General features: G+C 42.0%; 1 protein-coding gene across 1 annotated transcript in view; it reads right to left on the bottom strand.

The window, feature by feature from the left end:
* tenm1 (teneurin transmembrane protein 1) overlaps positions 1-17,169 on the bottom strand; it is a 199,075-nt gene that overhangs the window by 169,531 nt on the left and 12,375 nt on the right. Inside the window, 2 exon segments of the mRNA XM_063876353.1 lie at positions 11,655-11,978; positions 16,284-16,556. Of these exon segments, the coding sequence (XP_063732423.1) occupies positions 11,655-11,978; positions 16,284-16,500 (541 nt within the window). The 5' untranslated portion in view covers positions 16,501-16,556.

Below are 17,169 nucleotides of genomic sequence, written 5' to 3'. Positions count from 1 at the left end.
TTTCATACATGAATGAAAGCTTGATGGATCTACTAAGGTTTTTCCTCTAAAGCAAAAGTGCAGCATTACTTAAAAGAAGGCTATTACAGAAGCTACAGTACATAAACACAGGCCCGCCCCTTGAGTGATATTAAGTCCATTCATTCGCGATCTACTGCACTTCCACCACCTTTTTTATTAACTTGATTTTGATTATGCTCATTGCTGCTTTCTTTTTTTAATGATTGCTTACAATTTCTTTTTAACGGCACCACTTGCAATCATGATGATTTATTTTGTAATCATTCACTGTTTGCACTTAATCCAAGGAGTCCGTTTTTAAGTTGTAAAGGTTTGCCTGCAAGTGCTTTTTTTTAGCTTTTTGCTCTACCTTGTCTCTTTAATGTTGTGTGTGTGTGTGTGTGTGTGTGTGTGTGTGTGTGTGTGTGTGTGTGTGTGTGTGTGTGTGTGTGTGTGTGTAGTATTGGCCACAGCGTGCGCTGAATATTATCCACATTGGCCAGATTCACTGCACCGGCCGGTATCGATCTGATTCAGCTTGTAGCCTACACACACATTGGGAAAAAACATCTGTTTGGAACAAAATACACTCATATACAGACATGCATACAGAGTGCACGCTTACTTGGAAGCACAGGGACACACACAGGCTGTGCACATCCATTCACATATAAACTCCTGTCCATCGCATATGCACCACACGCACGTAGACACTATCTGGAAATGGCATCGAGCATCTGTTTGGAAACCGTTACGCATTCAGTTTTTGTGAAACACTGGCAAGACTCCTGCATTGGCCATGAGAAGCTTTTTCTACTGCAGCAGGGTGACCGAGTGACCGAGCAGCCGTCCAATTGTCTGCTCGCTTCATCCACACACACACACACACACACACACACACACACACACACACACACACACACACACACACACACACACACACACACACACACACACACACACACACACACACACACACACACACACACACACACACACTTCCAACCACAGACACCAAAATGCAAATTCAGTACCACCCCCTCCCCCTGACACCACCACTCTCTTGTCCCGAGTCACCCATAAAAATGCTCATGCTTTTAGCGGCATTCAGAGGCATTTTAAGAAGCTATTTATTTAGCAGCATGATTATCTATGTGGTGTTGGGTGATCTATCTAGCTAAGTGATTGGGTGCGCTATTAACACCCTCTCCTCTGGCACAGGTTGCAGATGTTTAGAGGACATGAATGAAATAGGAATAAGACTCTTATGTTTGTGATATGTTTCATGCGCACATCGCAGTCTCTGCTGCAGTGTGACATTATATAAATGAATCTTGAAAGTGGTCAGTCCAACAATGTACCCATCGCTGCTCATCATAAAAACCAACATCCTCCTCAAATGCTATTTATACAGTAAACGCAGCCTTCTTGAATGTTGACGGCCATAGGATAATTCCATGTATTGTAAATATGAAGGTGATGTCTTGAGCCAACCTGTCAGGTTTCATCTTTACAAATGTATCTCTTCAGGGAACACCAGTTTAGAATTTAGCATCACATCAATGTCACTTGACAAAAGCATCCAATTTGTATTGGCGACAGCTGGGCCAAGGTGTGTGAGTCAGTGGTGTGTTTGTGTGCATGTATGCATAGGGTGACAGTGGCAGAATCAGAGGAAAATAAACAGAGCGACAGAAACACAGAGAGGACTCTATAGACGAGCCAAGGCCTAGAGGAGTTTTTAGTTATTTACATATGCAGATTCTGGTCACCCCAGATCCCTACCCTCATCAAAAGAAACCAATTAAAACTCTCTTCATTTAATGTTTACCTTAATTAACCATAACAATTAATGGCTTTTCAATGTCCTAATGTGGCTTTTTCAATTAAAGCTGTCTGTGACAGAGGTTGCATTCCATTTCTATGAATCACACAGATAATTCTCACGAGTAGAATAAGTTCATCCCAGGACAAAGTGAATGAGAAGAAAAGCAACATAGTGTATATCACAGTTGTTTTTTTTATTGTTGCTTTATGCTATAACCCACACGTCACAGTGGACAACAGTTTTGAAGACTTTGTTTTTTTGCCATTTTGGCTGTTGGGTGAAGCTAAATACAACTGTGCAGACATTTTTAGCCATCCAAAATGGTACAAGGACTTTTCATGAACTGCAAACAAACTGAAAGGGTTAAATACAACACCAAAACTGGCCAACACCATGTGGTAGTGACCTGTCAATCACTAACTAGCCACGCCCTAACAAAGGGTGGTGCGGTATGGAGAAACTCAAACACTTACAATATTTTTAAACAAATGTCTTGCTATCTATATCCTATATTGTGTGGCTGACCATTGGTGCTTTAACAAGTTAGTGATGTAAATATAGAGAGGGTAAAGTCCAATCATAAAACAGTGTGGTTTTCATAAATCTACATCCCTTTACTTAAATGCAGTCTTTAAAATCAGACAATGAAAACAGTTATGCCATAATTTGATAAAGCAAACCCTGCTTTATCCTATATTTAATCATAATTATCATAATTAAAAAAAGAACATAATGCTGTTCAAAATACGTTTTTTAACTAGTGAGACCCTGGAGGCAATAAATTAGGTTACAAATAGGGTGATTTTTGTATAGACTTCTATACATCGGTCTAACATGATAATCTTTTAATCCATAAACTATATTAAATCTATTGTCTTTTTGCAACCAGTGGAGTCATACCCCTTGCTGGCTATTTTAAATAATTCAGGTTTAAGAGACTCCTACATAATTATTTAATATAAATGCAAACAGCTTGTACAGTGCAGAAGTCTGTACACCACGCAGCACTCTGTGTGTTCACGTACATGTGTTTGCGCACACACAGGCATGTGTTCCCGCAGGTGTCCAGCCGTCCCACCAGCAGCACTCGAACTGGTCAGCAGATTGTTGGGTGAGACCCAGTGGACCATTAGCTGTCCACGACTGCCAGGTCTGAGAGCTGATAATGACAGGTGGTGTACACACCCTGGAGGTCTGACAGGCTCAGGGCACCATGCCATGTAACAACAGCCTTTACTACTGGCACCACGGCTGTGAAGGCAGCCTTTAACACTGGCACCGATGCAGCCGTGGCAGAAGTATCCCTGGCAGTTTCACGACGGCTGCGTCGGAGGAGCAGCTATTACTACAAGCAGTTAAACTAAAATGGCAGCAACTGTTAATGGCAGGGAAACCATGAAGCTGCCATTACGATCGCTGACTTCCTCTTGGCAAACGCATTAAAAATCCCCATGCAGGCTCAGATGACAATTCTGATTATTAGAATAACAATGAACCTGTAGGTTTGCTATTCAGACAACCTCTTTTTCGCTAAGCAGAAGCCTGCTATGCGACAGGTCCCATTCATCCACACAGAGGATGGTATTGTGCGGAATAGAAAGCCCCTGATTTGCTTACTTTTCTCTTCCTACATAATTGTTCATTTGGGTGTTCTAGGTGCCTTTATCATAGTAGCGGATGTATTTTCTCTCAGCCTGTTTCAGACCTCTCAGGTGAACATACTAAGAGAATATTCCGATTTTGAATAAATGCGATTTCCTCCTCCCATCATAGCAACCATGTCCTTGTCAATCAAATTGTGTTGTTTCTGCCACCCCTTCAAAATAATATACCCCACTGACCCTTCACAAACAGAGAACACAAAACAGCAGGCGCATGTGTGGGCATCTGAGTGTGTGTGTGTCCATACAGCACAGGCACCTCTGTGTCCTCCGCCCCCTCTCAGCTTCTTTCCCCCAGTGCAGAACACTCTGATTTGCACTAATCTCTCGGTACACTCTCAGGGCTATTGTTCCTTTCTGCTGTGAGCTTATTCATGTGCCACTCACCATGCTCTCCTCTCATTTTAATACTCAAACAGCGCTTGGAGCTAAAAAACAGTTTTAAGCCAGCCTATTCAACTGTTTGTTAAAAAAATATGCTCTCCTCTCACCTCCTCTGCAGTGTAGGTGATGGTGGAGTTGTGTGCAGCATGTGGCCGCTTATTAAAATGGCACGTAGCGGTTGGACCCTGTGATGTTTCCATCACACAGTTTATGTATACAGACAGCCTCTAGGCAGCCGGTGGACAACGCGAGTTGAAAGCCACGGCTGATGTTTCTGATTTGATGACTGTTGCCATGGCAGCGAGATGAGGATAAAGGAGGGGCGTTTAGCATTCCCAGAGAGAGAGAGAGACGTAACAGAGAATTATCTCTCTCTCACACACACACACACACACACACACACACACACACACACACACACACACACACACACACACACACACACACACACACACACACACACACACACACACACACACACACACACACACACACACACACACACACACACACACACACACACACACACACACACACACACACACACACACACACACACACACACACACACACACACGTATACCCCCATCAACCCGCAGCACAGTCCAGTAGGTCTTCCTGTGGATCAGTGAGCTGTAAAGGTCCATCATTAGTACAACAGGGTGGGGTCCAACATTCTGACAGCTTGTCATGAACACGAGCCCGCATGGCTAACTATGTGATGAGACGGCTATTAAAGATAGGAAATCTACACCATTGCCCTGTTGCTACAACAAGGCACATGGCGGATTCATGGTAGCCTCTCCTCGATTGGCTGAACGGGCGGTTCAATAAAAACGGTTTCTGGCTCCGGCGGACGTGTTTATAGCGTTTCCTCTGGCCAAGTGCGGCACCAGGGTTAAGTTGATCATCTCTCACTCTGGTAAAATAGCCAGGGGAGTCCGTGTACCACTAGATCAACTCTACAACTTAAAGACCCTAAACGTTACAGCTCGGATGATCGATATGGCACTGAGCAATGTTCTTTACGAGCTAATAGACAAATCCATTCCTGCAAAACCCCCAGGGCCTTGGGAAGGCAAGAGGGAAGTTAGAGTACACCGCTGTGTAGCTGGTGTTGCCACTTAGACCGCTGCTATCACGCACACACACAACACATCGGGGAAGTTAGATGAGACACTAAGATGCTGCTTTTGTTCATGTCCATATGTGTGGCTGTGTTGTAACATCTGCAGACGTCTCTATCTCTCAGGGTATTGTACTCTCCTGATTCCGCTGAGGTTACCACGGCTGCAGAGCTGCCAAAAGCAGATTTGTGTCTTCAAACTGAAAAACTAAAAAAAGCGGAGAAACATTAAGCATTGCTTAAATGCTCTTGTCTGACACTTTTGGGTAAGGCAGCTTTCAAGAAACATCTTTAATTCCCTCACTATCTAATTAACCATCCAGGTTGCCTAATACATGTCAGGATTTCATCAGAAAGTAGAGAAATCCTGAATCCCATCTGAAATCTAATTCTGGGTAACACCTGTTGCTATTTCACCAGATTCCATCAGTTCATCAATATGATATTACATCGCCCTAAAACGTATCAAATTTGTGCTAGTTTAAACTAAAATCCCTATTCCAGCTTAAGCTCGCCGAAAGGTTTTGGGAGGATGACTCTAATATTCTGTGCAATGTCTTTGCTCGCCGACGAGCCTCTCTGTCTTCCCATCTTCTCGCCGCTCTCTTTGTCTTTGTCCGCGCCGTATGCTTGCTCATTAAACCGTAAGGTCAGTTCCTCACTCCACTCTCCCAGCCTTTGTCTCAACGCCCTTTCTAACCTTGTGCAACACTTACTTGAACACAGCTTGGCCAAACTCCACTGCAAAACTTTGGCACATCATTATAAAAATAATGGGCCGTGTTTATAAAAGATATGAGGGCCCTCTATGACATTGTGCGGTCCCCCAGGCCCCCGAACTACCTTGTTTATGGCCGCCCCGTAACATTTATGTTTAAGGTAACATTCATGCTTGTCTTATTCCAAGGCAAGGGCAACAGCTATGAGAAATTTATTCTAAATGACTTTATTTGAAGGTCTAATGGCAGCAATCTATTTTGGGGCAATATGCCTCATTTATTGTTGGTAAGTACAGACCTGGCAGGCATCTGCTGTACTCTTTTACTTTCTGTCAAACTTTTATTCAAGGCAGGGAACATTTTGTTTTGCTTGTCCCTCATTCACTCTTATATTTGTGATTTTGTCGCAAAAAAATAAGTATCAGAACCCTCTGAGCTTTTTGCAATTCTTCAGAGTCTGCCCAACAACAAACAGTCCAAATCCCAACTGTTTTCAATTTAAAAAGTTGTGAAAGAGGAGTAAATTTGATTTTGAGAAGCAAAAACTAGCAAGTTTTTGGCAGGTCTGCCATCCATCTTGGACAATTCGACTGATGAAAAATGCATTTCTGTACACAAGAACAAAGGAATTAATATTTGGACGAAGCTTTGGGTTGAGAAATGAGTGTGCTCAAATTGAATTCAAGAGGCACAAGCTGTCAAGTGTAAATAGATTCATGTGTGTTGACAATTAGCGAGGAAGGCCTTTGCATTTCTGTTCGAATTACTTTTGTCTCCATTTAGTGTTAGATCAGATCGCAGGGTTTTAATATTCATTTAGCAACATCCTGCTTTGAAATATTCATCAAATATCAGCCTGCTGATCAGAAAAGGAGGATAATACCAAATAAAAATGAACACAAAAGAATGTTTTTGTGTCTTTTAGGTATATTTTAAAGCGGTTTTATGTCTTTGAGTCCTGTTGTTCTGCTTATTTGCACTTAGCAATAACACAATGTCACAGCCCGGTCAGCTCGACAGATGTGGGCTAATCTTGATGCAGAGGGATTACATCCCCATGTGTTTCAGCACTACTACTTTAAAAGGGCTGATTGCTAACACGGGAACTATAAATGTTTGAGGCAATTTGAAAACCCATTTTCTTCAAACCATTATCTGCAGTGTTGGGCGGAAATGGAACACTCAAACCTTTCTAGTGTATTAATTTAGCGATGTGATCAGACAGTTAAGGGAGTTGTCAAAAAAAGAAAAAAAAAATTGACATCCCGCGGCCAATCAGAGTCAAGTGCTTACTCAGGCCGGGGCAATTACACAGATATTTGCATTCTAGCAGGGAAAGTTATCTACCATAATGAGTGATGAAGCCTTTCATTGGACTGATGTTTGCAGTTGCCTTAAAACCATTTTCAGCTCGCAGGACGATGTATTAAAAAGGGCAGTCATGTAAAACCAGGAGGCTGTCTGCTACATGCCAATGTGTCAATCCCAAAAGTTGAGTAATGAAAGGGAAAAGCAAAAAGATAGACAAAAGCCTAGAGTAAATCTGCAACCGATAAAACTAATGAAAAAGTGGCCAATTAATTAGTATCTCATTATAGGACTCGTGTTGTAACCCAGATAATAAAGTTAATGCAGATTTTTTAAATTATTCCACGCTGTAGGAAGTCAGAAGACACAACCCAAAACTGTGTGCTTTCTCTCTCCCATTTCAATTTAAATTGAAGAATTTCATTATGGGAATAGTTGGATATTTTTCGAGTTACGCCCTTTTTTTGCTTTTTTTTATAAAGTTTATCAATACCACTTAAAGGCCAGAGGGAAAGCTAGCCTGGTTCAGGATTTTAAATCATTATTATTTGCATATACCTTCTTCCCTTTTCTGTTTCTAATTGGTCAGTCAGTACACACTCCAAGAAATATAAACACGGCAAATCATAACCCCCTTCAAAAACAACTGGTTTGGATTCTCACAACAACAATAAGCATAAAAAAACGATGTATTTTTTTTATTTCTGAAGTATTTTTTTAATGTAATTTCTTCAATTTTTTAGTGAGCTATTTGCATCTGTATATCAACAGTTTATTTTATTATCAGCCTGTGATGATGGTGAAGTCCCTGGAGAGCTATAAGATAGGATATCTATGTCAGGGCAATATACAGTATGTTAAAAATCCATTCACTCAAGGAAGGTTGTTTGTTGTCAATTCCAAAAAGGTTGGGGATGTATGTTCATTTTGGGATATACTTCTGAGCTAGTACACATCATGGTGTGCTATATGAATGTCAATATTTTGGGTTGAACTGCAACATTGTTATAATGAATGCTTATATTTTGTAAAATGTCAAACTATTCCTTCAGCATTGCAATAGTAGCAGTATTTGTTTGTATTTTGGGTGCTAAAAATGAAAGTATGCTTCCATCTTTCTGACAACAGTTTTTAAATATATTCAAATATGACACAAATGGTTGTCCGAATACTTCTGGCCATAACGTGTATCTGTGTGTGCGTGTGTGTGTGTGTGTGTGTGTGTGTGTGTGTGTGTGTCAGCAGTAAACTCCAGCTGAACTACACTGTGTCTTTCTTCTGCCAATCTCCTCCGCTCTTACAGCGTACTGTCGTCAATTCAGGGTGTTGATGTTCCCTTCATTTTGTCAGCAGGTCTGACGGGCGCTCCACACGCCTACAGCCTTCCTCAAGGGACGTGTCACAGTTGGACATGCCCCCCCCCCCACCATGCATCAACCCATCTCAAACACATATTAAAAGACAGCTAAATGGACGTTACACACACATACTGAATATCTCACCTCTTTACTCTCTCTTAATCTGCAGCTCCCTTCTCACACTCAACTCCACACACACACACACACACACACACACACACACACACACACACACACACACACACACACACACACCCCACACAGACACACACTGACTAAATTGACTTGTCAGCTTCAATCAGACCAGGAACAAAAGGATTCCTGCCAGTTTGAAGCTGACATCATTAATGTGTTTGGGAGGGGGCGAGCTCTGAAGACAAAGGGAGTGCAAGGTCGGCCCAACTTAAAATGCACTTTGATTTTGGCAGGGGATGTCTTTTTTTTATTTCGGCCCCTTTTCACTGACATCTTTTTTTTTTTTTTCACGAATGGCTCTAACTTTCATTATCACCGGGAACAGAGGGGCGTGCAAGACTTTGTTGTGCTGATGGAGAGAAATGTGACATCCATAATGCATTTCCTATTAAAGGATGCCACGCATGGACACCCCTGGCCACGTGTCGGCGCGAGATGGACAGCGAGAGGATGAGCATAAATGTGGTGTTGGGGAGGAGGAGGGGGGAGAAAAAAAAGGTTGCAAAGTTAAGATAACACGTAGAGAGGGCCGCAACTTGAGCGAAATGAAGAACGGAGGGAGATTGTGTCAAGGTTTGAAGAGTACAGCTCTTCATGTGACATATGAAATCCGCACATACACCGGCTTTCCTGGTGCATCGTAGCAGTAAAGCCGAATGCTTTGAACATTTAAATCCTCTCATCTCACTCCTATGACTTCATCCGTCCTCATTTGCTTCTGTTTCCCTTTTTGCTGCATCTGCCCCACCCCCCCCCCTCTCCCTTTTCCAGCTTTCATTCTGACCCTGGATAAAGATGGAGGCCTCATCTCAAATGGTAATAACTTTGGACCATATGCACACAGCCATCACAAATTGATTACTGTGTAATGCTGCGAGCACTCCCCCTCCCTCACTTTAGCTCGCGCCTCTTCCATCTTGAAATTTTGCACCAGGCTGACTCCATGTCCAATCCGGCTGCCATTAAACAGCACCCCTGGGTGCATCCCAAACATAAACAAGCGCATCCTAAACTCTCTGATTCCCCCGGCTCACTGATCCTTCCATTCCAGCGACTCATCCCTCACCCTCTCTCTCCATCTTTGTCTAGCACTTGCCTTGAAACCAGCTTCTCCTTCACCTGTTTTACCCTCAACCACTCATTCCCTTTTATTCTCATTCTAATTATACCATTACATTACCATTTCTATTCTCTCATTAGCATTTTTTAGCACAGCTCTCCCTGTCTCTCACGCTTCCTTTTTCATGCTTCTTTTTTTTTTTACTCCCCTCTCTGTCTTTCACTATCACCCATCTTTTTTCCTCAGCCTCTGAATATGTTCCCCCTTTTTTTGCGGCACATAAACAGACAGTGCCCTTGGGGATGGGTTGGAGAGCTCTGTCTTTGTTTGTGTGTACCTCTAACTAACTCTCCATCTGCGGGGAGCCAAGCCAAGCCCAGCAGTGCAAGACAGATAGCTGGCACCATCCCAGACTCTTCTCTAGTTGGCCTCATGTCTTCGCCCCCGCCTATAGCTATAGCTATAGTCTTCCCACAGAGGCAGTTGTCAGCTACCCTCAGGCAGCCCAGTCAGGTACCGCAGAAAGCCCGACCCCTACGATTCCTCCTTCCACCAAGCCTTAAACCGAAATCTGCCTCAGCCTCATACGGATATTCAATCCTTTCCAACCCATATTCTGTGGAAGCTCGCCATCGGACTTTCCGCTGGCTCTATCCCCAGTCGACCCCGGCTTCACCTCCAATACGAGCTCCAATACGAGCTCACTTCAGAGACTAAATAACCAATAGCCGTTTTTTTGTATTAAGCCACTTCAAAGAGCTTTCAAAGAGAGAGGAACTTAAGCATTAGCATTTGTTCAAAAACTGAGAGTTTCGAGCACGTAATAGCCTGGGGCTGTATTGTAAACCTTGCATTTTTGTAATAACGGTATATGTTGTTTTTGTTGCATTTTACTGTGAGGAATGTCCATTCTCGCTAAAGGGAATCACGTCCATTTTCTGAATTCATACACCTTATTCTTATGGTCTAAAACAATCCAAAGATATAATTAACACTAACCATACTGGAACAATTTGGGGTTCAGAGTACTGTCCAAGAACACTTGACTTCTTATTGATAGATGCCCCTTGTGCCAAAGACTTGTATTCATAAACGAGAACAGCTGTCCCAATCCCAAAGAGTTAAACCTGAATTTTGTGATGTCATCAAGTACAAGATTACATGATGTTTATTGTTGCTTTATTTGGTGAGAAATGTCTTCTCTGTGAATTTGAACGACAACCATTTTCAAAAGTCATATAGCTTGGTCTAAGACAAACCAAAAATATAAATTATTACATCAAATCTCATTTAGACACTATTGAAAGCAACTTACATACACTTTAGAGCCATAGTCCTAAGGGAGAAAATTGGGGAAGTTTTCAAAGAAACGTTGTCATGTTGACTGCATGAGCTGTGGGTCGAACTGATTGGAAGGCATCAATTTCTCCTCTGAGCTCCAGCTCACCTCCTGAATTACAAGACTCAAAATGATATAATGTTATATCTTGTTTTTCATTGCGTTATTTGGTAAAAAAAAAAAAAAAAAGGTCCTTTCTTTGAAGGGGAGCTACAGCCATTTTCAAACTGTATGTTTGTCGTATGGTCCAAAACAATCCAAAAGTATTAGTTATTGCATTACTGTCATTTAGCTGATACGTTCAACCAAAGTGAAATTAACACTTCAATACCTACGGGAGAACTTTGGGGTTCAGGATCTTGCCCGTAGACATTTTGACATGTTGACTGCAAGGGCTGGGGATCAAACAACTGACGGTCTAATTGGGATATGCCCAATAACCCCAAAAGCCATAGCCTTATAGTTGAAAAAAAACAACTCTCATAAATCCAAAAGTGCTAAAACTCAATTTTGTGACGTCATCGAGTATTAAGTCTGAAAGTGCTCCATAGAGAGTGGAAATGAATCATCAAAGGTGCGCTAGATTATCCGCCAAGCTTAAATCTCCCCTGGGCGCTTTGCATAGTGATGGGCAATCAATCCCCTTGTGGAGTTAGAAGAGAAATATTCCACTCACCATTGTCAGGCTCGGACTTCCTGTCATGCTCGGTGTCGGTGAGAGACAGGGCGGAGTTGGCGCGGCTCGTCAGGCAGGAGCTCTGCTCGGACTTCAGACCGCGCAACCACATGTGCTGCAGGCCGTGATTCGGAGAGGGGTCTACCTCCGGCTCCGTGTCCACGTCGGAGCCCACGCCCAGGGAGTAGCGGCTGTGAACGTGAGCGGCCGGTCCGGAGCACAGCGCTTCCTCCTCCTCCTCCTGATGCTGCTGCTGCTGCTGCTGCTGTGGGTGGATGTGGTAGTCTGGGCTTCTCATCTGCCCGGCCTTGCAGAAATCTAAATCTAGAAGAGGAGGACAGACATGCAGATTGGGATCATCCTACAGACGTTAGAGCTGTAAAGCCCCTAATTCCGGCATGTGTTTTTATTTGCTTCACAACTAAGCTGACCAGGTGTTTGTCATTTACAAGCCAAAGAACGAGCACCTCCCAAATTATGTCAAGAGACACGCTGCTATTTGAGCAAGCATTTATTGAAAGTTTTTTTTTTTTGGCTGCAGAAGCCCCAATCAAAATGCCACCCTCGATTTTTCTTAACCATTTGCAGTGAAGCTATATCCTGCTCGGGCTGCCTGATGTGTGTTATCGAGCTGGAGACGTATTGAACTGCTGCTCAAACAGAGCACTGATCTCATCTATATTCTCCTTGGTGGGGTGAAGAGATCAGATAAAGATCAAACCTTATTAATATTGACTCAGACTGAGGGAAGAATTGAACTTCATATGCTTTCAGGTATTAGAACGCCCTCCAATCCCAAGCATCAAACTGATATCTGAGAACATCAGATATACTGTGTTAGTCCTCTGGTTACACTTCAATTCAATTCAATTCAATTGACTTTTTTTTTATTCCTGCAGAAGCAGTTGAGTAAATTTTCTTCCTCACCACCTCAGTTTTCTGTTTAGAATGTATAAGTGGAAGTGATGGAACTGATGGAATTTTAAAAGGCGAGGCCCTAAATTGAAATCTATACAGACACTCCTGGAGCCCTGCAGGATGGACTCCACGGAGAACACAGGAAAGAAAGACTTCTTCTGCTCACTTAGTGCAGTTAATATGTGCGTTAGGTCGGCTCCTTTGAACACGGGCCGCAGTGTTTCAATAAGAGCCACAGTCCTGTTGACCACTCCATTGACCGGCGTTGTGTCCTGCTGTGCCTGTTTGATGGGGTCAGGACCAACTGTGGCTCACACACTGTTCTGCTGGAATTAAACTGGCACAACATTGGTCACCACTACACACTACTGTTTAGCTCAAATTGGCTGCAAGAGGGCAATTTAGGAACAAATAGGCTATTTCCCTGTAGCACTGTAGCAAAAAACATGGATTGAGTGTAAACTGAAAAACAGCCAAATCATTTTCTATTGAAACACATGCAATATACAAGAGGACATTTTAGCAGCTGATTAGAGGGGAAATCATGTTTTGAATAACTTCCTTTTTCCTGCCATTACAGTAAACTGTTTCCTACTGAATTTAGAGAAAAAAACTAACTTTATATATTTATATTTAATAGTATTTTCATCCAATGCTGTAAGTACTTTTAAAAAGATCAGAAAAGAAATGGGGTCATAATTTTATGTTTCTCAGTGCTGGATGTAATGCAAGTCAAATATATACAGAAAAAATTAAGAGACCAGTTTAGCATTATCATTTTCTCTGGTTGAAATTCAACAAACACTGGAATAGCAGCCATACATGTAGAGGTAAAGAGTTAAGAAAAATGTGGAGTGGTCTCTTAATTTCTTCTGGAGCTGTATACATTCTGAATACTAAATGGTATCATTTTCACAAAGACTTGATTAAAAGTGAGCAAAGCAAGCGACTGATCCCAAGGGCTCCAAACTTATAGGGGCTGTGTGCCAAATGACGAAGTGAAGTGAGATCTTTTATTACTTTTGTACTCACATATGTTGAATATTCCAAATATTTTAGTTTGATTACTGTTTAGCTGATCTGGGGCCATGTAGTAGTCCTACAAATAAAAATTAAATGACTACATTTGAGGTTAATGAAGGCTAACATTTTTATCATCACAGCAATTTACTTTATGTACAAGTTTTGCGGTTTGTCTCTCAGGCTATGTTAAGTCTACTATATCCTGCGATTGGCAAAAGTGGGGCCATATTCATCCTAAGAGGAAATACTGACACAAATCTGGGTTTTAAAAAATACTTCAACTTCCTCTGCCTGTTTACCAGGTAAAATAAAAACAACAAAAAGCATCTTTATAAACAGCTTACATAACTTTAAGAAGACACATTAAAGGGGCCCTAGTATTTACATTTTTTGGTTCACATTTGTATTTTATTCTTTATTCGTCTCATACTGCATGTACTCCAGCACCCCTTTCCCAAATTTGCCAAATGAAACATCCGGCAAACGCAACGAGTACATGAGAAGGCTGAATGTGTGTAGCAGCTTAGATAAAAGCTTAGAGGAATACGGCAGCATCATTTGAAGTTTGACATTTACAAAGCAGGCAATTAATACAAATCAATGTTAAGAACACCATCAACACAGACTGTTAAAACGTGAAAACATGAAATCACATTACATTAGGGAAGACAGGTAAAACCAATTAATCATCTGCTAATTAAAGATTTAATGGGATTTATTTTATCAGTCTATTAATAATGCAAGAATAACATAAAGTGTATTGTTTTTTGATGGATAACCGTTATTTATAAAGACATCATAATTAATTAAATCATATGATGTTGTTGCCTGGATACATATAAACAGCATTCTACTTTATCCTCATGTTGAAGCATACCTTATGTTTACCCATGTGTTAGGATTCATGCAATTTGATGAAATATAAAAAATCTATTTTTGCATGTAAATAAAAAATAGTCAGATTATACACTGGGGTTATTTCTAAATACACATTCATACAGTACTAGCACTGCATTGTAAACAAAGTGTTAAAAAAAATGCATTTAAATAATTTATTTTATTTTATTGGGCTAAACAAAAATCTAATAATTGTGAGAAGCTCTCTAAATTGCTATACAATAATTATCTATATGAATAGTATCTTTTAATTTAAAAGGGCCATGGGTAAAGAAAGGGGCAATAAGGGCAAATGGGGAATTTAATCCACTAAGAAAATGTGTAATATCAAGGAAAATGATGAATAGAGGGAAGGAAAAGAAGGGAAGAGATGGCAAGATGTGGCAGTTTGAAAGATGAGGCAAGATATGAAAAAGTTGGGCGGGGAATTAGAAGAAAAAAATGTGGCTGATTTTTGTCAGGAACACTGTAATCCATTAAAAACGTCACTGGAGGCAAAATCCCCCCTTAACAGTTGGTTACTTAGGTAGGCTACGCTATATATAACTCGGTTGCCCAAAGATGAACAGATGTGTTTCTCAGAACCGGCTGCCATTGACATTTCAAAGTCTGCTTTGGGGGGTCTATCGCACCTTACCATATGACACTGATGGCAGGGGATGTTGTTTGTTATGGAAACAGAAAGGGCGCAAATGTTGAAAAAGCCAAGTGCTCTTTGACTCTACAGTGTTGCGGAAGACATGATGATGAGTAATGGCCATTGACGGGTCCCTGCATGGAGAACAATATCATAAAATCCATAGAAGGTGGCATTCAAACCACGCTATCCCCGCAGCGGCTCGATGACAGGAGTTGTAACTGCTGTGAATGGCTAATGCTGCTTGTTAGCATGGTGGGTAGGTCTTGCAGAGAAGCAGGAGGTTGGAGTAGGAGAAAGAGTATCTATTGATCACAATGAACCCTGCACAGCGGCATTGTCCTGATGAGGTGCTGCTGCTCTCTTAACACCACACATGACCTGCATAAAGGCCATCCATCACGGCACGCATTGGCCCATTTCTCCTCCTGTCACCGGCAGGGAAGAATTTTTCAGGTGTGTATGTGTCAAAGTGCACCTGCGTGTGTGCCTATGTCCACACGTGTGTGTATGTGGGAGTGTGTGTGTAATGAAGGGGGGTGTTCCACCCCAGGTGAGGCCATGGAGGTTTAGGGTTGACCTAGTTTAGCTGTGGGAGAGAAATATCACCTCCGTGGAGAAGAGGTAATTGGCTGCCTCCGACTGTCCTCCTGTCTCATTGTGGAATGTAATAGGTAATTCACAAAGGTCCTTTTAAAGACCTCAGTGTGAGTCTTTGTGTGTGCGTCTTCACCTTGTGTGCCAGAATCCATTTATGTGCACATACAGTATCTATGGATTTATATTTTTAGATGAACACATAAGCCTGAAGGACCTGACAAACCAAGACGATTATTGGGCGTCGGACAAATTGGAAACGTCGGTTAATATCTGTCGGCCATTTTTTTTAGCTATGTCCCAGACTGTTAGCACTTTTTGCCACAGCCGACATCCTGAAGGAAACTGTCGGAAAATAAATCCAAAGGATTGGCCGTTCAGCTTAAATGTATCAGTGTGCAGAAAGAGAAATGGTATCCATCTTCATCTCATCTTATCATTGTAATACTCATATATTTTTACAATGACATGGCCGTCAAAATGAAAAGGGTGAAGGAGAGTCTTGTGAAAATGGTTGGTAACTGTGCTTTGATTTAGGGTTTGTGTCATTGTTGTACCTGGTTGGGGTTGGCTGTAGTTGTTCTGTCTTTCCCGGTGAGATCCGAGGGTGAGGCGCAGCTCGTGTGTGTAGTCGGGGAGGGTTTCGCGTGAGGTGTAAGAGCGGTGGTGGGCGCGGCCATCCTCGCTTTCATCAGACGAGCTGGTGTAGGACATCTCCATCTCATGGCGCCCCTTAGATAAAGGTTGGTAGGGTTTACTGTCCATTTCCTCCATGGCTTGTAGAAGCTCTGCTTAGTCACTCAGCACAGCCACGGGACAGAGCACAGAGTCTGGAGTTGAGAAAAGATGGGAGATGAAGGTAAAGTGAAAGAGGCAGGAAAAGGACAGCAGGAAGGAGGAATGATGTGCCAGTGGGGGAAAATGAAGGGAAACAGGGGATTGAACAGACAGGGCAGAGGAGAAAAATAGCACCAGAAGCCTGTTATTGAACACAGTGGAACAATATTGCAACATCTGCTCATTCCAATTACAGCAGACATTCATAAACAGTATTTGGCTTCTTTCATATTTCACACCAAAGGTTAGTTCCAAATCAATATGCTCAGAAGGGACAGCAATGGAGGCCATTATGTCCGGACGTGTTTGAAGAGAAATTGGCCATAATCAAGAACGGCTCTCCATTCTATCACTTGTTGTTTGTGTTTTATCCCACTACTGTGGGCTTTATCTCTATTTAACAGACAACCATTGACAAGTTGGAGAAAAAAATCAACTAATTTGCAGCTCGAGCCCCACGTCTGTCACTCTCTTTAAACACTGTTACTCACCAGCTTCCCAAGTAGTGACGAAAAACTGTTACACACCAGGCTTTGCAGTGTCTATGCCCTTCCAAATGGAGAAATGATAAATCAGCTCTATTCAGCTCAGACTCTCTTGTTCTTC

This window comes from Eleginops maclovinus, chromosome 23, assembly GCF_036324505.1.
Source record: "Eleginops maclovinus isolate JMC-PN-2008 ecotype Puerto Natales chromosome 23, JC_Emac_rtc_rv5, whole genome shotgun sequence".
Classification (NCBI taxonomy): domain Eukaryota; kingdom Metazoa; phylum Chordata; class Actinopteri; order Perciformes; family Eleginopidae; genus Eleginops; species Eleginops maclovinus.
Note: the sequence above shows the minus strand (reverse complement) of the source record. Positions and strands in the feature narration are given on the sequence as shown.